The sequence below is a fragment of the Carcharhinus amblyrhynchos genome, chromosome 15, assembly GCF_965287045.1.
Source record: "Carcharhinus amblyrhynchos chromosome 15, sCarAmb.v2.hapA, whole genome shotgun sequence".
Taxonomy (NCBI): Eukaryota; Metazoa; Chordata; class Chondrichthyes; order Carcharhiniformes; family Carcharhinidae; genus Carcharhinus; species Carcharhinus amblyrhynchos.
The window spans coordinates 48,159,537-48,179,762 of NC_137338.1; the positions used below are offsets into that span (position 1 = coordinate 48,159,537).

At 42.6% G+C, this 20,226-nt stretch overlaps 1 protein-coding gene across 1 annotated transcript in view; it reads right to left on the minus strand.

Annotated features, from left to right (window-relative positions):
• The window catches only part of pcyt1ba (phosphate cytidylyltransferase 1B, choline a), a 61,526-nt gene extending 58,494 nt beyond the window's left edge, over positions 1-3,032 (minus strand). The window contains exon 1 of the mRNA XM_080203918.1: positions 2,882-3,032. Coding sequence (XP_080060044.1) covers positions 2,882-2,998 — 117 coding nt within the window. The 5' untranslated portion in view covers positions 2,999-3,032. The remainder of the gene's footprint in view (positions 1-2,881) is intronic.
• Between the last annotated feature and the right edge of the window lie 17,194 nt (positions 3,033-20,226).

Here is a 20,226-nt window from a genome sequence, read left to right on the forward strand (position 1 = left end):
AGTTTACCCTCCATTTTGTATCAATGAGATTATTGAAGATTGTGTTCCAAAAGAGCTGAGTATATTTCAGTTTCTCTTGCCAGAGAAACAGCAGGAACAAGCACATAGCTTTATAAGGATTTCAGGTTTCCCTATGGTACAGGGTGACATTGACTGCAAGCAACTTGGTTTTGTGGATGTTACCTGTCAATTCTGAGACTTATCATCACCAGAAGGGGTTTCAGCTCGGTTCCATCTTACGTATGTCAGTGCCCAGCATCTGTGGAGCAGTCATGATGCCTTCATTATGTGACAGTCCGCTATGACTTCCACATTTGGGCCACTAAAACCAACAAGAGGGTAGCCACAAGGTGACAGGGACGATTCTACAAAGACAGGACCCATGATTTTGCGCAAAACCCACATACACTGGAGAAGCATGCATATGAACAAAAGTTGTGTTGCCACATGGAATGTGATTCAGCACACCATTGAGGGATTTAAACAACCCTCCTGCTGCCTGGACCACCCAGGTGGAGTGGGTGAGTGGGTGTCAAAATGCGTGGTGGTCTGGTGCACACTGCGTAACCTCACAATGAGGATGCAGTCACCAACTACGCAGCAACCATCTGAGGAGGAGGAAGGAACCTGAGGAAAAGGAGAAAGAGAGGAGGAAGGAAGGAGGCAGACCAATGCAGCCCCTTTCAGGCAGTGCAGTGAGGGATGAGCAACAAATGCTGGCCAGCCAGCAATATCCCACAAATGAGCAAATGCAATACCAGCAAAAACAACCCCAATTCCCGATTCACCTGCAGTCCCACATCTTGCATTCTCTATGTTGGTCACCACCACAGTATTTACTTGAACACACTGCAAAACATTATACCATTCCAAACCAAATTTTTGAATCAAACTACGTCACCCCACCTGTACAATCCCTTCATTCCTGTCTTGCAGCTGCCTTTTCCTATCCTAGTGATTAATTGTATGTGGCACTTGCTTAATGGATGCACCATGGGTGGTACGGTGGCACAGTTGTTAGTATTGCTGCCTGACAGTGCCAGGGACCCAGGTTCGATATCAGTTTGGGTCATTGTCTCTGGAGTCAGCATGTTCTTTCTGCTTGGGTTTCCTCTGGGTGCTCTGGTTTCCTCCCACAGTCTGAAAGACATACTGGTTAGGTGCATTGGCCATGCTAAATTCTTCCTCAGTGTACAGACGCCAGAGTGTGGCAACTAGGGGATTTTCATAGTAGCTTCATTGCAGTGTTAATGTAAGCCGACTTGTCACTAATAAATACATGACTGATCGGAGGCTGCCAATGTCCAATGAAGGAGACTGTAGATGATGTTGGAGGATGGTGCTGAGCAGCTGTTGACCTAGAAAGCTTGACTTTGGACACCACCTTCTCAGCATGGGCAACAGCAGAATGGGCTGCAAGGACACTGGTGGATTGACAAAGGTGAGAGGACAAATCCTGAGAGGGGACAGCAGGTTTGTACTCTATGAAGCCACTCTCACTCCCCTAGGTTGGTGCCTCTGCCATTCAGCATCAGTGTGTCACCCTTCGGTGCGATATGGGATTTGAAGATATGTTCACTGAACTTGACCACACACGTGAGGTTATGAAACATTTTGCGACATGGCATCCATATCCTGATCCCCATGGTCACACTGCTGTCACAAAGTTTGTCTGGAGACCTGTGGCAGAAGGCACCTTTCATGTCCTGCACCAAGGTCTGCAGCACATTGTTGGAAACCCTTACAGTGCATTCTGTATCATGGTGTGCCACTCTTGTGACTTTTCCAGTTCAGGATCAGTCGTACAATGACTCCCAGCATCTGCTCCAGACTCAGTGTTTTTTAATTCATTTATGGGATATGGGCATCGTTCCTAGGCTTGCATTTATTGCCCATCCCTAGCTCCCTCTCAGAAGGATGCCCCTCCCCTTTTAGTAGTGTTGGCTAGTTTTGGCTCGGTGTGCTCGCCTCTCACGCTTTTATGCCCGCTTGCTCAGACGCTCAGCCACAGGTGTGCAGGGTTGCATCCGACATCATTTAAGTGAGCATGCTGCAAGTTTGAGTTTGGCCTGCATCGGTAGCAATGAGCACAAGTTAAATGTGCACCATGCTGCTAACCCCCACTTCCACAGATTATCAAATTTTGGGGCCTCCAAGTTGTAATTGTGGCCAGCAGGTGACCGATCACACCAGTTTATAACACTTAAATCAACAAGATGCTTCTTTTCTTGTTTGAGATAACTCCCACAGCCTTGTTCAGTCATCAAAGCTTAAGGCATTGTGCAAAAGCTAAAGACAAAAAATGAATCCTGCCATTTGCAGTGTCTGCTATTTTATGTACAAATGACAAATTCTGTGTGTGATTTGTTGGCTTCCCAACAGTTTCAGGTTTGCATAGATGACTGAACACTTGCAATTTGATGGCAGCATTTTTAATCCATATGATACAGTTTCAAATTCGCAGGAGAATTTGAGATACTGGGTGATATTGTTATGCATTGCACCACGATATAAATATCCAGTGCAATTTGTAATGAAAGGGGTATTAATTACTAAAGTGGGTGAGGAAACATTTCATTGTATCGCAAGCATTTGGGGTTTTTTAATCTCTCGCAGCACCCGCTTGCTTCTCTCCTCCACAGCTGTAGGAGTGGCTGTGAATCTTGTCTCCCAGAATAATTAGGCATGCAAACAATGAAGCTGTTTAATTTACTGGCCACAGTAAACACACAATGAGGGGCACCGTTAACTGAGGCATTGTTTTAAAATTACTCAGAAGATCATGTTGTGTCGCTCCCTTTGCCCTGATGAAATTAAATGCCGTCGCCGTTCTCAGCTAACAAATATATATATAATCACAGATATCCATTATTTGACTCACCGTACGTGGCTGAGGACAGGTGTGTTCTATTTCCTCCATAGTCTTTGATGGAAGCTTATAACAGGAGGATTTTGGGATACCTTCTAGTGACTCAGCATCAAATTTAAGAACTGGCATGACCGATGAAAAGCTGCTGTCTCCACAACCTAACTCCGCCGATCACTTTATTGTCCGTCAATTCTCTCCCCCCCCCCCACCCCCGAACAACCCCCGTTACTATTTCAATTTTAGTTCTCACGCCCCCCAGGGAAACATGGACATTATTCCCTCATATAAGCTACAAGGCAGGGCCTTCAGCTGTCGCTATAACAACCATTCAGTCAGTTTGTTACTACCTCACTAAGCACATTCATTTACATAGTGTGCACTGGTTGGCTGTTTCCAACAGGAGATGAGAGTAAAAGCAGGACATAGAGCTCTGGTGCTGAGCTCGAGACAGTGACGACTTCAGCCTGAGCCAAGAGGGGAGACAGACGGGCCGGGGGGGGCGGGGAGTGGGGGTTGCAGTGGGTAGGAGTCGAATCACAATTGCAGGGAAACAGACCTCTCGATTTCCCATCATTATTTACCCGGATCTGAAAATTGAGACCAGAGGTGAGAGGGGGGAAGATTTGGGGGTCGGGATTGTTAATAGACTGTCGACCACGTCAGTCTATCCCTCTTGCTGAGGGACACTACAGCGGATGCGCTTAAACAGCAATTGCATCTTTAATAGTGGTCAGGGCTGCAAATTACACTGACTCTGTTACGTGCCAGTATTAGCTGATTCCACTAAAATGAAATAAAATCAACTCACCAAGCGCACTGCTGCGTGAGATTATTTTCTTACTTGCTCAGCACTTTGATACATATTTAAATTGTAAACACATTTAACAGGAGCATAGGAAAATAGGAGCAGTAAGCCCCCAGTCCTGCTCCATCATTCAACTAGATCATGGTTGATCATCTACCTCAACCACATTTTCTTTCTGCACTATCCTCATATCCTTTGATATTTTTAATATCTAGGGAACTGTATCTATCAATCTTTGTCTTGAACATATTCAACGGCTGAGCCTCCACAATACTCTGGGGTAGAAAATTCCTAAGATTCACCACCCTTTGAGTGAAGAGATTTCTCCTTATCTCAGTCCTAAATGATCTGTCCCTTACTGTGACCCTATGTCCCCACAGCTACAGGAAATATCCTTCTCACATTATTTAGCCTGGCGTGCCCCGTAAGAATTTTATATGCTTCAATGCAATCACGTCTCATCTTCAAAACCTTAAAGAATGCAGGCCCAGCATCTTCAATCGCTCTTCATAGGACAACCTTACCATCTAAGGAATCAGTCTTGTGTATCTGTTGTCAGGTCCTATAGCTTCTGCAGCATTAATTGCTTTCACCATTTCTTGACACTACATGGAGTGAATCGAGTTAACACGATGACTGAGATCTTGTTAAGAAACCTGCTGATGTTACCGGCGAGAATGTTCCAAAATCCTGAAGGATAGCTTGAAACACTAGTTCTTAGTGCTGTGTATTTGTTTGGAATAATGTGAGAAACTATATACAACCCAGTGAGGAACCAGCCCTGTCAAAGAACAAACAAAAAAAAGAAAAGTACAGCACAGGAACAGGCCGTTTGGCCCTGCTGATCATGATGCCCTAACTAAACAAAAAAAAATGTTCTACCCTTACTAGGCCCATATCCTTCTATTCCCTCCCTATTCATGTACTCATCCAGAAGCTTCTTAAATGTTGCTAATGTGCCTGCTTCTACCACCTCCTCTGGCACCGCTCTGCATGAAAACTTTCTTCGCACATCTTCCTTAAACTTTCCCCCTCCAACCTTGAATCTGTGCCCCTTGTAATTGACACTTCCACCCAAGGAAAAAGCCTCTGACTATCCATACTGTCTATGCCTCTCATAATTTTGTAGACTTCTAATAGTTAGCCTCAGCCTCCATTTTTCCAGTCAAAACAATCTTAGTTTATTCAATCTCTCCTCACAGTCAATGCCCTCGAGACCAGGCAACATCCTAGTGAGCCTTCTATGCACTGTCTGCAAAGCTTCCTCATCCTTCTGGTAGTGTGGTGACCAGAGCTGCACGCAATACTCCACATGTGGCCTAACCAAGGTTTTATGTAGCAATATGATTTCCCATCTTGTATTCAATGCCCCGGCTGATGCCCAAGTATATCATATGCCTTCTTAATCACTTTGCCCGCCTGCGTTGCCACTTTTAGGAAACTGTGGATCTACATGCTCAGATCCCTCTGTTCATTAATGTTCCTCAGGGTTCTGCCATTTACAGTATAATTCATCTCTAAATGTGACCCCTCAAAATGCAACACCTCGCATTCCATCTGCCTTTTCTGAGCCCAAGTCTTCCATCTATATCCTGCTGTATCCTTTAACAATCCCAGCAGTATCAGCAACTCCACCGATCTTTGTGTCTTCATCAAAACTACTAATCAGACCACCCACATTTTCCTTTCCATCATTTATATATACTACAAATATCAGATGTCCCAGCACTGATCCCTGCGGAACATCATTAGCCAGAGATCTCCATTCTGAAAAACACCCTTCCACCACTACTCCCTGTCTTCTATGACAAATCCAGTCCTCTATCCATCTAGCCAGCCCACCCCAAATCCCATGTGATTTTAATTGCATAAACAAGTCATTATATAAAAAATTAATAAAGAGTATTTATTAAAGTAAAAGGAAAGGAAAACATATGACAAGAAAAACTAATATACGTAATGACTCTTAGGTATATTAAAACTTAACACACCATTTTATCTGAAATTACGTCCTGTTCCCAAAATACACCCACATTTCCTGAACTCACTGAGACATCCCTTTTCCTAAATAACATCCAATTTAGTAACTCTAAATCAAATCCAACTCGTAGTTACCACACAATACAGCTTAGATAACCATAGAGTCATTGACGTTTACAGCATGGAACAGGCCCTTCAGCCCAACTTATCCATGCTGCCTTTTTTTAACCACTAAGCTAGTCCCAATTGCCTACGTTTGGCCCATATTCCTCTTTACCCATTTTACTCACGTAACTCTCTAAATGCTTTTTAAAAAACAAAATTATACCTGACCAAGTCTGGGGAAACGTCTTTTCCTAGGTCAGCAAAAGCACAAAACTGATCTTTTTAGAGGAGACTATCTGTAATCTGCCATGGCTGTAAATGTTAAATAGAACGGGCTTGTGTTTTATTGTTGGATGGAAAACTAGCCTGCTTTCTCAAATGAGGATGCTCGTAGCCATACATTTCAGTTTCTTTGATATTCCACCCTGTTGTTTGGGCTGTATGGAATTCCTTGCTTTAGAAGTTATCATTTGTACAGCCCCACTGATCTTTGGTAAAGTTTTGTTTTATATGGCAATTTGCACCTCAATTTCTCTAGACATCTGCTAATCTCGTTACTGGATAAATCATATCATTATTCCTCTAGATGCCTGTTAATTGTGTTACTTGTTTGTTATTTTGTGTTCATCTCAAGTTCATTGTTAACATTGTTAACTTCCCAATTCCTAACAAGGCCCACCTTTTCAAACTTGCCCCTCACCTGAGGCGCAGTGATCCTCAGGTTAAATCACCACTTCAAAGTAAAGAGTAGCCTATGGTCATCTGGGATTATGGCAACTTTAACCGCATTAGCCTAGGTCTCTGGATTACTCGTCTGGTGATATTACCACTATCACTGCCTCTCCTAAGTATGACAAAGCGTGAAGATGGAACTTGGTGTTTACAAAGCCTATGCAGTTGTCACTTATAGAAATAGGATCATGGACAGAAGAATCTGCAGCTGTTAAATTTGTGAGGACAAGGTCATGCAGGTTTTTTCCACCTGTTTTCTTCTTTCACCACTGGCTGCAACCCCATTGCAGCGTTGCTGTCCTTCAGGACTCAACCATCTCAGTCAGTATTGTTACTACTGGATAACTCTTGGTAATGAATATTGAAGTGGCCCACTCAGAGCACATACTGTGCTCTTACTACCCTCACTGCTTCTCCAAGGTTATTTTAACAAGGAGAAGTATTGTTTCATCAGCTGAAAGAGGGTGATGAGTGAAAATAGGAGTTGTTTTGCCAATCTTTGTCCTGATACCATGAGCATTCAATGTTGAGGATCACTCTCACCCGACTGTATGTCAGTGTAGCCCTACCTCTGGTGGGCCTGACCTGTGCAGGCATGTGGCCTCATCAGGAAAAGGAATGGCGGAGTCTGAGATGTTGATTGATAAATATGATTCTGTGAGTATGATTATGTCTTGACTAGTTTGTGGGTTAATTCTCCCAGCTTAGGCATCAGTCCCCAGAATTTAATTCGGACAAGTGGGTGTGTCTTCCGAGCATTCTGTTTCAGGGTTGATGCTAAGGGGTCAGCTGAGTGGCCTCCCTGTTATCAATCTTATTAGACTTTGATACATGTTTGAACAGGGCTATATTCTGTTATTGGGACAGTAATTACATCTTGAAAGTCTAGTTCAGTGTGAGTGGGTGGCACGGTGGCACAGAGGTTAGCACTGCTGCCTCACAGTTCTAGGGACCCGGGTTCAATTCCCGGCTTGAGTCACTGTCTGCGTGGAGTTTGCACATTCTTCCTGTATCTACGTGGGTTTCCTCTGGGAGCTCCGGTTTCCTCCCACAGTACAAAGATGTGCAGGTTAAGTTGATTGGACATGCTAAATTAACCCTTAGTTCCCAGGATGTGATAGGTTAGAGGGGTTAGTAGGATAGTTAAGCAGGGATAGGACCTAGGCGAGATTGGTGTCAGTGTAGACTTACCGAATGGCCTCCTTCTGCACTGTAGGATTCTATGAATGCTGAGTTTCTCTGTTACGTTTCATGGCATGTTAACTCTGGATCACCCATCTACCACCTGCAAGTATGCAGGTGACATGTTTCACTGCCTTTAACAATGTTTGTTTGTGTTGATCAACAGAAAACACAAAATGATGGCCAGGCCCTCTTTGATTCTTCCTTAATTCCCGTGGGAAGAGCTTGATCTCCACTCAGAGTAGCAATGAGATCAGCAATTCAAAGTACAAAGCCTGAGCCTACAGGATGCCACGTGTGTAATGCCAAGCAATACTGCACTATAAATAACATGTTGCATAAGCACTAAAAGACACTGATTCATCACTGACTTTCAAAGGTCATCAAGCTGACATTTTAACTCTATTTCTCTCCCCATAGATGCTGCCTGACCGGTGCTTTTCCAGCATTTTTTTTATATTTGATGATATTGAGTCTCTGGCCCCTACACCGACATCTCATGGAGATAATTTACATTTTCTCCAACAATTTGTTTGTGGCCTCATTCTCAAATATCTGGTCCATCCAAGCTATGACACCGACTGTTACATCTAGAAATTAATAAATGGATATTTTGCTAAAGATTTCTGGTAACTCAATAACAGAATAAATTGCCTGATGCATTGCTTTGTACAACGGTCTGTTATGAAATCATTCATCTACAGATGGTAAGTTTCTGAAAATGTGTATATTATCGGTTTTGTGAAAAATATAATAGCACTCTTCACTGAAATATTTTATTTAAGGTCAAAGTGGTGACACTTCAGCTCAAATTAGCAAATTGCAAAAATAATATTGAAAATAGGTTAACGTTTGCACACTGAATAGTTTAGTTAAAAATTTGAGATTGGCTGATTAAGCGGGACAACAGTAATGTATTTGTGTGAATCGGATCATGCTTAGTCTGTGGGCAGAGTTGAAGTAAATTATTGTATTATTGTCTACAAGAAAAGGCATATTAAATGATGCTTTCAGAGTGCTGATTCCACAATTCAGTGAAACAATCGGCTTCAGAGTCAACAGCAAGTTAAGCACACACACAAAACAATTCATGCTTGGACGGAATTTCATACTGGCCCCAAGCCTCGAACCCTACCTCAGGTGCTGGTGCCCCCACAATCTGAGTTGCCTCAGGGAAATACCCCTATACCCCAGTGTTGAGGGCTTTCCTGTATGGGCTGTTGCAATACACCTCCTCACTTCACACATCTTCAGGATATGTCCTGGCATGCTTTCTGGCCGTCCGGCGGTGGAGGTCCCCGGGGAACGTTCTCTACCTGGGAATCCTCCTGTTTACCATCAGGGGCTTGGGGGTTGAGGATGCAGCAATCTCATGCAACCATAGATTGCATTGGTTCACCAACTTCCAAGATGCATGTGTCTCTTGTGGCCTTGTGGAGTCCTTGGACCACATATTATCTTTGTTGTCTTAGGCTGCATTGCCTTTTCACATTTCTAAAACTCTGTTACTTACTTTTAGATTGCACTTCAGCCCTATTCTCCTGAACTTCAGGCGCTTACTATGCAGGGGAGTGGGGAAGGAGGAGGATTTTTAGGCCAGTCTGCTCCTGGGCCTAATTAGGCGAGCTATTAATTGACCCGGGCCAATCTAGGGAGTCGCCCATCCTTACTTTCTGCCCTCTTCTATAGCAATATTTCACAGAATACCTACAAAGCAGAAGGAGGCCATTCAGTCCATTAAACCTGCACTGACAACAATCCCACCAAAGCCCTATCCCCATAACTCCACGCATTTACCCTGCTAAGCCCACTGACATTAATATACCATGGCCAATCCACTAACCTGCACATCTTTGGACTATGGGAGTTAACCAGAGCACCCGGAGGAAATTCATGCAGATACAGGGAGGAAGTGCAAACTCTGCACAGTTACCCAAGGCCATAATTTGTGTTTGATTTTCTAAGCATTTCCTGTTTAGAAAATAGTCTATGCCTCCATTCCTCCGTCCAAAGTGCATAACTGCACACTTTTACATGTTGTATCCCTAGCACTGTGAGGCAGCAGTGCTAACCACTGTGCTACCGTGCCAGCCCATTTGTTGTTGTCTCTCCCTAGAAAGGGACCACACACTGTCTATTAGCACCACTGAGGCCTTGTGTGCCTGGTGAGCACCACAGGGACTGGGTGCCTTGTTGATCCCTTTAATCTCATTTTGGTTTGATGTTTGAAATTTCCTTTGAGATTCTGTTTTCTTTATGCAGTATCGCTTTAAGGATCTGCATTTTTAATTTACCCCACAGTTTTGTTACTTTAGTTTATTTGGTTAACGAGAAAAAGCACAAAACAATTCACATTAACTGATTGTAACCGAACCTTGGTGGCCATTCCATTGAAAATGAGCAACTCTTTGTTACTTGAGGACAATTCTTGGCTGCTCGACTGTTTTTTTCCTCAATATCCAATATTTTATCATTAATTCAATGAATAAATCTGGAATATAAAGCTCGTCTCTGTAATGGTCACTGTGTTAACTACCCTCAACAGGTGTAAAAACCCACCTGGTTCACTAATGCCCTACGAAACCTGTCATCCTTATCTGATCTGGCCTAAGTACATCTCACCGTCATGTAATTGACTCTTAACTGCCCTCTGAAATAGTATGGCAAACCATTCAATTCCGCTGGTCTATTGCTGCAACTTCTCATTGATAAACAAAACTTTTGCTGAGAAGTTATTGCAGTGAACCAGCAACAACACAAAGGAAACACCAAACTCATGCGTGAGTTTAGATATTTGACCATGCAGAGAATCAAAAACAATCAAGTAATTCAAGAAGGCCATTTAAGCATTTTGTTTCAGTGCTCACAGAATAACGGATCAGGAGTGGAACATCTGGTTGACTTTTTTCTTCGAAACCCAAAGTGAATTGTAGCATACCAATTGCTGTCTCTGTTGATATTAGGGATAAAACATTGAACAAATGCTATATTAAACAGTACAAGTTTTACTCATTCTGTTATAGGATGTGGGTGTCACTGACAAGACCAACATTTATTGTCTATTCCTAATTACTTTGAACTGATTGACATTAGTGAACCAGGTGTGTTTTTACAACTTCTGAGATGAGCTTTTCAATTCCAGATTTATTAATTGAATTAATATTCCACCAGCTGCCAACTCACCAACTTTTACAGATGCACCATAGAAAGCATTCCTTCTGGTTGTATCACAGGTTGGTATGGCTCCCGCTCTGCCCAAGACCACAAGAAATTACAAAAGGTCATGAATGTAGCCCTATCCATCGCGCAAACCAGCCTCCCATCCACTGACTCTGTCTACGCTTCCCACTGCCTCAGCAAAGCAGCCAGCAAAATTAAGGACCTCACGCACCCCGGACATACTCTCTCTTCCACCTCCTTGCTTTGGAAAAAAGATACAAAAGTCTGAGGTCACGTATCGACCGACTCAAGAACAGCTTCTCCCCTGCTGCCATCAGACTTTTGAATGGACTTACCTCGCATTAAGTTGTTCTTTCTCTACACCCTAGCTATGACTGTGACATTACATTCTGCACTCTCTCATTTCCTTCTCTATGAACGATATGCATTTTCTGTATCGCGCACAAGAAACAATACTTTTCACGATATGCAAATACATGTGACAATAATAAGTCAAATCAAATCAAATGATGGGATTTGAACACATGTCCCCAGAGTATTAGCCTGGATCTCTGCTTTATGAGTACAATGATATTACCACAATGCCACAGTCCCCCCCACATTGATATCTGCGGTGTATATTTTTCGCTAATTGATTCATCTGGTTCATTAATGCCACTCAGTTCAATGTAACTAGGGATGGACAATGCATGCTGACCTGTCCATGCATATTTTTCAACATAATTTTCCCCTCTAAATATCAAATGGTACAGTCCAACCCACTAAAGGTTAAAACAGGTAATAGAACACTTTTTCTGAAGCTTACATCTCTTTAATGGCAAGTCAAGGAAGAATGTATAAGGAATGATTTTCAGGATTTTCCTGATTCTGTTTTGAGGGCAAATAGAAGCTTTCTATGGAAAATTAAATGGGTTGGATATAATCCATGATAGCATGAATTGTATTGGGTCTTAAATTTAGAATAAAATGAAGGCAGTCGTGGATCTGTTCTGAAGTCTGCCTTACAACAGATGTGGGTGACATGAATGTTAAAGATTAAAGGGTTCTGGGAAGAAGGTGTAAGATGAGACAATGGTGGCAGCATCCATGCTTACAGTGGGTTGGCTACTAGTCTCCAAAATCCCAGCAAGATGCTGAGAATGCTGGGTTGTAAACTGTTATGCTGTAAACTGTCCATTTAATACAAGGCAAAAGAGAATTGGTATCTCAAGGAGAGTTAATCAACATTTCTATCTGGCTACAAGGCCCATGTGATTCACATTCCCAATGTGATGGGCTACGAGAAGGAAGGGTTTCTAAAATATCTCTAAAAGTCACAGACAAGTTAGTCTGTCAGGATTTGGGAGAGTGACTGAAACTTTCTATGATTCGCTACTAGGAATGTAGGTGGGAGCTTGCACTCAGATTGTAAAGACCAATTCTTGATGATTTGAAATGAGGCTATAAGATTCAGCTAGTGTGCACTTGAGGAAAATCAAAATGAAAGCCCTAAAAGACAGTCCCGGTGTTAAATGTTATCAGGTTGGATAAGGAAAGGGAGATAAGTGAACCGTTAGGAGCCAAAAATCACTTTGGACTGGATCCAGAAAATTCAAAAAGCTGCTTAAGGGACAGTAAAATATATCTATGAAGCGATTTTTCAGTTGTGTTAAAAGTAAAGGGAAAGTTTGTTCTGTAATTTAAAGTATAAGTTGCCTACAACAATAGTGCTTAGTCGATAGTGCTTTTAATTTGTTACATTGAAAGTCTTAAAATGTGAAATCTTGGCTGGTATTCTCTGACCATTCCCACTCACCACTGCAACTAGTGAGCATGGAAAATCTGGCACTCAGCCAAATCTCCAGTCTCTGCAGTAGGATCGGAGAATCCCACTGGCGTGAATGGCCAGAGAATCCCAACAATGGTGTCACATTTTCGTCAATGATCTGAAAGTTTGACATTCTTTTTTAAAGCCTATATTCTCCACAGAGATTGTAACAATTGATGGATTTGAATGGCCTTTTCTTTATATATGTATTCCTGAATCCTATGTTTTACAATTATTTGGCTAGATTGTTGGAGAAGCAATGTCTCCCGATCATATTACATTTGACTCCTTCCCTCTGGCTTTCACTATGGTTGGTTCCATTTCAATTTCACCAGACAACTGTCAGAGGTTGTACTTCAGTCGCTCAGAAATGCTAATTAGAGATAAGAAACAAATGTTGATCTTGCTGACAGTGCCCACACCCCATGAAACCAATGGTTTTTAAAAATGAGCTGTCTAGGTATTGCGGCAGGGGCAGATACCTGATAGGAGGGATTTAAACATGGAGATCCACAAAAGGTAACACAGACATAGGAGGTGACAACACTGGAGAGAAAAGGGAATTTGAATTCAAACAATGGTTTGCAAGGGTAGTGGGATCAAGAGTTGTTTTTTTTGAAAAGAAAAGTGATGACGGCTGATTTAAAGGAAAGAGAGCGACAACAGCTAAAGAGAGAGAACTGTGAACAATATTGTATTCACCAGGTGGCCAGGTGGGGTCATTATGTGATCAGCAGTTTATTGGGAATAAGATTGAGGGAACAGGAGCTGGGTCTCATGGACAAGATGAGCTTGGAGAGAACATGAGGAGAGATAGGAGAGAAACTAGAGGAAGATATGAGTTCAGGGCTAGGACCAGAGGAGATGGGGAGCTTTAGAGAGACATTAGTCCAGTTGGCTACTGGAATACAATGATATTTTAATGTGTTTCTATATGTATATGCTGGTGAATTTATAAACTAGTATCCTTCTAGTTTTTGTACTGATTAAATTAAGATACACATGTACACTGATTTAAATCTAAACTTAGGTGGTGCAGTATTATTACCCTCAACAGCAACAGACAGTAAAAACTGTACTTTCCACTTCTACTTCCAGGTAAAACAAGAGCTATGATTAAGCATAATATCACTAAGTAATCTGTATAATACAAATACAAAAGTAGGAAGAATTCAGTGACCAGCAGTTTCTCAACTTTCAGAAGTCCATAAACCTATTGAACTTTGCCCTTGTAACTGATGATATCAACTGAACTTTGGCCAAAGCACTACCTGTAAAATTTCCAGTTGAAATTTTGGGTCAATTAATGAACCACACAGAAACACATTCCTGACTAAAACTGGCACGGGTGCTACAAGATAGAAAGAAAACTCTCAAACATTCGTGCTACAAGGTAGAAAGAAAACTTTCATACTCTGACAATCAGAGTTGAAAGTGCAGGAGGTGCATAACAGTTCAGTTAACATCTGTATGTTGTGGAGTGAGTTTTAATGAACTTGTAACTTTAACCGTCTGCACATTTCCCCAGTTCATACTTTTTAACATGAACCATGACATCTACATGTTTTTCCTTCAATCTCTTGCATTTCTAAGTAAATATATGCATACTATCATCAATTGTACAAATGGAAACCTTGGCCAGAATTCTTTAAGAAATTATCGCCTTCATCGCTCACAAAATCCTTTCCTACCTTCCGTAGAAACTTGATTGATTGCATATCCCCCACTTCTTTATCTTCCTGTTCTTTGCGCTTTCTGCAAGACATCACTCTTGTCCTGGTGCTGAAGGATTTCCCTCTCTCTGGCTGTTTGGATTAGTGCAGTCACTGCCAACAGCACTTATATGTACCTCAGTGACAACTCATCAGACAAAGTTCATACCTTGCACCATGCAAATAAACTGAGTTATGATAAAAGGAACATTCCTCTTTGCTTTGAGCTTGATGATGGGGTTTGATGCATTTATTTCCCAGGTTGTGATCTTGTGGCATCACATGATACAAGCTTGTTCTTAGCATAACTAAACTTTTGTGACTGTGATCGTGGGAATAGCTGGCAAAATATTGGATGCTTACCGATGCAACTTTTTGGGTGAATGGGTGTTAAAGTGGCAAAAATACAAAAACAAACTCCTTCTTGTTTTAATGGGATCATGCTGAGTAGGAGCTATTGGCACGGTGTGATAGAAACAGAATAATTGAATAGAAACACAAATATATTAAAATTAAAAAATCAATATTGTGCTTTTTTTAGTTTGTAACGTGACTGGAAGCTGGATTAACATGCGATGGCTGGGACTTTACGCTCCTGTTTGTGTCACACAGGTTTGGCAGCAGGAATGGGAAATATTGCAAGAAGGACAAACTCATGTTTATGATGACATCAAACCTGGAAGCAATTTCATCTCCCTCGTCAGCAATGGGCCGCATTTCCTGATGGCGACCTTCGGGCACTTTGTATAATAAATTAACATATAATCATCCTACCGCCCATAAAGTGGAATCATTTTCCCCACCCATGTTAAAAAATCTATCCACGGTGGTATAATGGTAGAATAGCATGAAGCACAACTGCTGTCAGAAGGTGTGCACCTGATGAGCAGAGATCACAGGGGAGCTCAGGTGGGTGCAATGCTCAAGGGGGGGAGAGCAATGCCTGGATAATGCAAGTGTAATGCCATGGGTGCCAAGATGGATGATGAAGGTTGCAGTGCACCTGGGTGAAAACTGTTTGCTCGTTTGTTAGCTGTGTGCAGGGGCAAACCTTGAAAATGGCGCTCAGATAATTGAGTGTCTGATTTGATAGCAGAGCAGGCGAACCAGAAACTGTCTGCCAGCAATACATTTTGGAATCCGGAACTTCAAGTCTTTTTTCTAAGCATTGCGTGATACGGCAGAGAAAGTAGCCATTGCTGTCAGTGGCTTCAATGCTGCTTTTCCCACCCAGCTTTTACCAATACCAGAGAAAATCCTAGCGGGGAAGTAGCTAACAATGCAGAGATAGTTTGTAGGAATAGTTCGCACCTCATCCACTACCTTCAACATACATGCCCTCCATCATCGACGTAAGTGGCAGCAGCTGTGTACTGTCTACAAGATGTGTTGCAGCAATTTACCAAGGCTCCTTTGACAGCACTTTCCAACCTTCAACCTCTACCAGCTGGAAGGACAAAAGCAGTGGATACTTGAACACTGCAACTTGCAAGCTCCTCTTCAAGCCAAACAACATCCTGACTTGGGAATTTATTGCTGTTCCTTCACTATCATTGGGTTAAAATCCTGAAATTTCCTTCCTCACAGCCCTGTGGATGTCCATACACTGCACTGACTGCAGTGGTTCAAGAAGGTAGTTCACCTACTCAAGGGCAATTAGGACTCTGCTGCTCTTAAAGGGACATTCACCACAAATTACCACATCCCTCCCCCTTTAACTCCGTTATACACTCTTTAATAACTTAGTTACTCAGTTGTAAGTTTTAACTAAACATAATATGCGAGTTGGACAATTACAAATCAAGTCTTTGAGGGGTTTTTAGGCTTCTTGTGGAGCAGTGTAATTCTGTTATCTGGGATTCTTCCACAGGATCAACAGGAACTGCAATAATGGGTAACTCTTCCTGCACATCTATTTGCTCCTACAGAGACATCAGTTATGTCTGTAACAGGTTAATCAGATACTTCCATGCTTACAGGTTTGAAAACATTTCTTGGCAACAACACTGACTACTGGAGCATCTCTGCACTGCTGAAGTGATTTACATGTTTATGCATGATCTGTCCCTCCATGTGTACTGGGTATGACAGGGCTCAGATCTGCAGGGATCCAACTTGATCCACTACTGAAGTTTTGTATTATGATATCATGTCATAATTATGTACTTGATATTTATTTTTGTTCCAGTGGTGACGACTCATTGGTGAGCTCTTCAGGCTGTGTTCAAACTATACACAGTTCCAAACATAGTCTTGCATGGAGCTCTTGCTTGCAGGCTTGCTGCTCACAGAGTTCTTTCCTAAATTGCTCTCTGCCCATGTGACTACATACATCGCTCTGTGGGAAGTACTGGTCTCCAATCCCATGTTGACCCTTGCTCTGCTGAGCACCTGACATTATAATGCATCCAGGCACATATCATTATAATTCAACAGTCTTATGTCTTGACAGTTTTTTTACATCATCTGTCATGTGTGAAGATATTGTCATGGTACGCTGTTTCTAGTATTTAGGGGTTTAGGGATCTTTCAGGATCCTTCCTCTGAGGTCTTTCAGCATTTCCAGCATTTCAATTCAGCACTTTTATCAGTAACCATTTTATCATATTGGTTCTTGTGCTTTTCTTTTATATGACCATTTTGGCAATCTTACTCTGGTGTGTAATCTCAGTATCTTTCTCTGTCTGAATTGCTAATTCAGCTGTCAATTTAAATGTTTTTATCTCCTCAGTTAATTTCTCATTGCTAAGCTTCCCTTCTTCAAATTCTTATTCTTCATTTTATTATTTTTTTATTTTAATTGTGCAGGAAGAGTTACCCATTATTGCAGTTCCTGTTGATCCTGTGGAAGAATCCCAGATAACAGAATTACACTGCTCTACAAGAAGCCTAAAAACCCCTCAAAGATTTGATTTGTAATTGTCCAACTCGCATATTATGTTTAGTTAGAACTTACAACTGAGTAACTAAGCTATTAAAGAGTATATAAAGGAGTTAAAGGGGGAGGGATGTGGTAATTTGTGGTGATTGTCCGTTTAAGAGCAGCAGAGTCGTAATTGCCCTTGAGTAGGTGAGCTACCTTCTTGAACCACTGCAGTCTGTGCGGTGTGGGTTAATTTCCGTTATTTGTTTTCTATACATATTTCTAAACTTTTGACTCTTCCAATTCAGGTTTATTCTGTGTCTGTCTCCACTGACCTTAATGGACCACCTCGCCTCCAAGTCCACAATGTGAGTGGAAGTACGTTCCTGAATTTCGCTTACCCTTCTTGTGGATTCTGATCTGGGATCTTGCTGTGTTCTCTCCATTACCCCTGCTTGGAACTGTCCATCTTTTCTGATTCTACTGTACACAGTTCTGCCAATATCTCAACATCTCAAATGGGTCTATTTACCCAAAGACAGGCATTTGAGTGATAACTTGTTCCTTCAGACTTCAAGTGAAACAGGATATTCACAGGTATCAAGCCAGAGGCTGTGTCATCATAATCCCATGCACATCCACAGACTTCATGAGAAACACAAAAAGTATTTATTAATAAGAAAAGCTGTAGGAAGGCCAGCAGCCACATGATTACTCTAGTCCCTACACATCTTCTGCCTAAGAGAGGACTCCACTCCTGGGGTGACTACACACCCTCAGTCACTCTGGTCCCCCAAACCAGGTGACCTTCTTTCCTTCAATGGACAATCATTACAAATCACCACACAGCTCTCCTCTCACTACACATCTGCAAATAGAAAGGTGATAATTGATTCATTGAATCATACCGTGCAGAAGGAGGCCATTTGGCCCATCGAATCTACACCAATCCCATCCAGATCCTATCAATCATAACACCATATATTTACTCTAGCTAGTCTTCCTGACACTAAGGCATTGACAAGAATCCTACCCAGGCCCTATACAGTAACCTCACATATTTACCTTACTGGTCCCCCTGACACTAAGGGGCCAATTAACCTAACTCACACATCTTTAGAGTGTGAGAGAAAACCGAAGCACCCAGAGGAAACCCACACAGACACGGGGACACGGGAGATCACAGGCAGTGATCTGAGGCCAGGATTGAACCTGGGTCCCAGGCGCTGTGAGACAGCCAACCACTATGCCACTCAGCTGTTTCTTAAGTTTTGATTTTCCCCCTTTATGAGTGTTTTCCCCAATCCGTTTAGCTTGGAGTGTTCCAGTCATTTATGAAAATCTCTGACAGCAAACTTGAGATAAGATTAAATAAAAGGTTGTTTTATTTTACATTCACACAAAACACAGCATGTCCACTCATTTAGCACACATACAATAAAATAATTTTACAGAGCAGCCAGGAAGAAATAGATCCTTATGTTTTCCTTCCTGTCCTTTGGTTGGAATACACCTTCCCCGTTGGAGAAAATGAAATGAGTTCCATTGCATTTTATTTTGTTTTAACATGGTCCGAGGGAAGCAAAAATAGGGGATGCACAACTTGACTGGCATTCTCTCAATCCTCCTAGCACATCCAACACACAGTTGGCACTGACATGGTGGTTCACTGCTACACTTGATTATTCTTTTTTAATTTTAAAAGCTGGATGGGGAATCTGCAAGCATCTTATCTGGTCCTGGGATTTGAGCGACTTGGGAAGATTTGAAATTCAGCCGCCTGGTGAAGTCTATTTGGGTCTAAAATTCTGACTTCACTTCCCTGTGTTGGGCATCAGGCATTTCAATCTCCTGATTCAACATCTTCAAAAGGGTCGGAGGGTTTTACATGGGGTGGTTAGCACTCAGTAACAGTCAATATGCTCTGGTAATACATACAGTACTGCTGGACACCACAGTCTGGGGGCATCAGGCCCTGGGTTAAAACAACTGACCTGTGCTTGCCCAGCTTGCCCAGATAACACATCTCTGATATTTGTCTGAAGATTAAAAATTCCTCTGGTATGATTCATGGCTAGTCAGGGTAAAGCCTTGGTCCATTAAAAAAATGCAATAATAATTTTATAAAGTAGTCAGGTTGATGTAAATATATATATCCTCTGTCCAGGACACTATTACTCAGCTGTGAAGCAGTCTGTGATGTCTTGGAGATGTGCAAAGTGCCCATTAAATAAATGCAAATTCTTTTTCCTTCCGTTCTCTGCTCTTTTGCTCATTTTCTTTCTGTCAAAACACCACCTCTCCATACAGTGTTTCATTCTACCCCTCCCTCTCCACAGTGTGTCAGTCCCTTCCTCCCTCCCTCTCAACAGTGTGTCACTCCATCCTTCTCTCTCTACAGTGTGTCACTCCCTCCCTCCCTCTCTACAGTGTGTCACTCCCTCCCTCCCTCCGCTGTGTCTCCTTTCCCTCCCTCCAGTGTATCTCCTTTCCCTCCCTCCAGTGTACCTCCTTTCCCTCCCTCCAGTGTGTCTCTCCCCTCCCTCCCTCCAGTGTGTGTCTCTCCCCTCCCTCCCTCCAGTGTGTGTCTCTCCCCTCCCTCCCTCCCTCCAGTGTGTGTCTCTCCCCTCCCTCCCTCCAGTGTGTGTCTCTCCCCTCCCTCCCTCCCTCCAGTGTGTGTCTCTCCTCTCCCTCCCTCCAGTGTGTGTCTCTCCTCTCCCTCCCTCCAGTGTGTGTCTCTCCTCTCCCTCCCTCCAGTGTGTGTCTCTCCTCTCCCTCCCTCCAGTGTGTGTCTCTCCCCTCCCTCCCTCCAGTGCGTGTCTCTCCTCCCTCCCTCCAGTGTGTGTCTCTCCTCCCTCCCTCCCTCCAGTGTGTGTCTCTCCTCCCTCCCTCCAGTGTGTGTCTCTCCTCCCTCCCTCCCTCCAGTGTGTTTCTCCTCCCTCCCTCCAGTGCGTCTCTCCTCCCTCCCTCCAGTGTGTGTCTCTCCTCCCT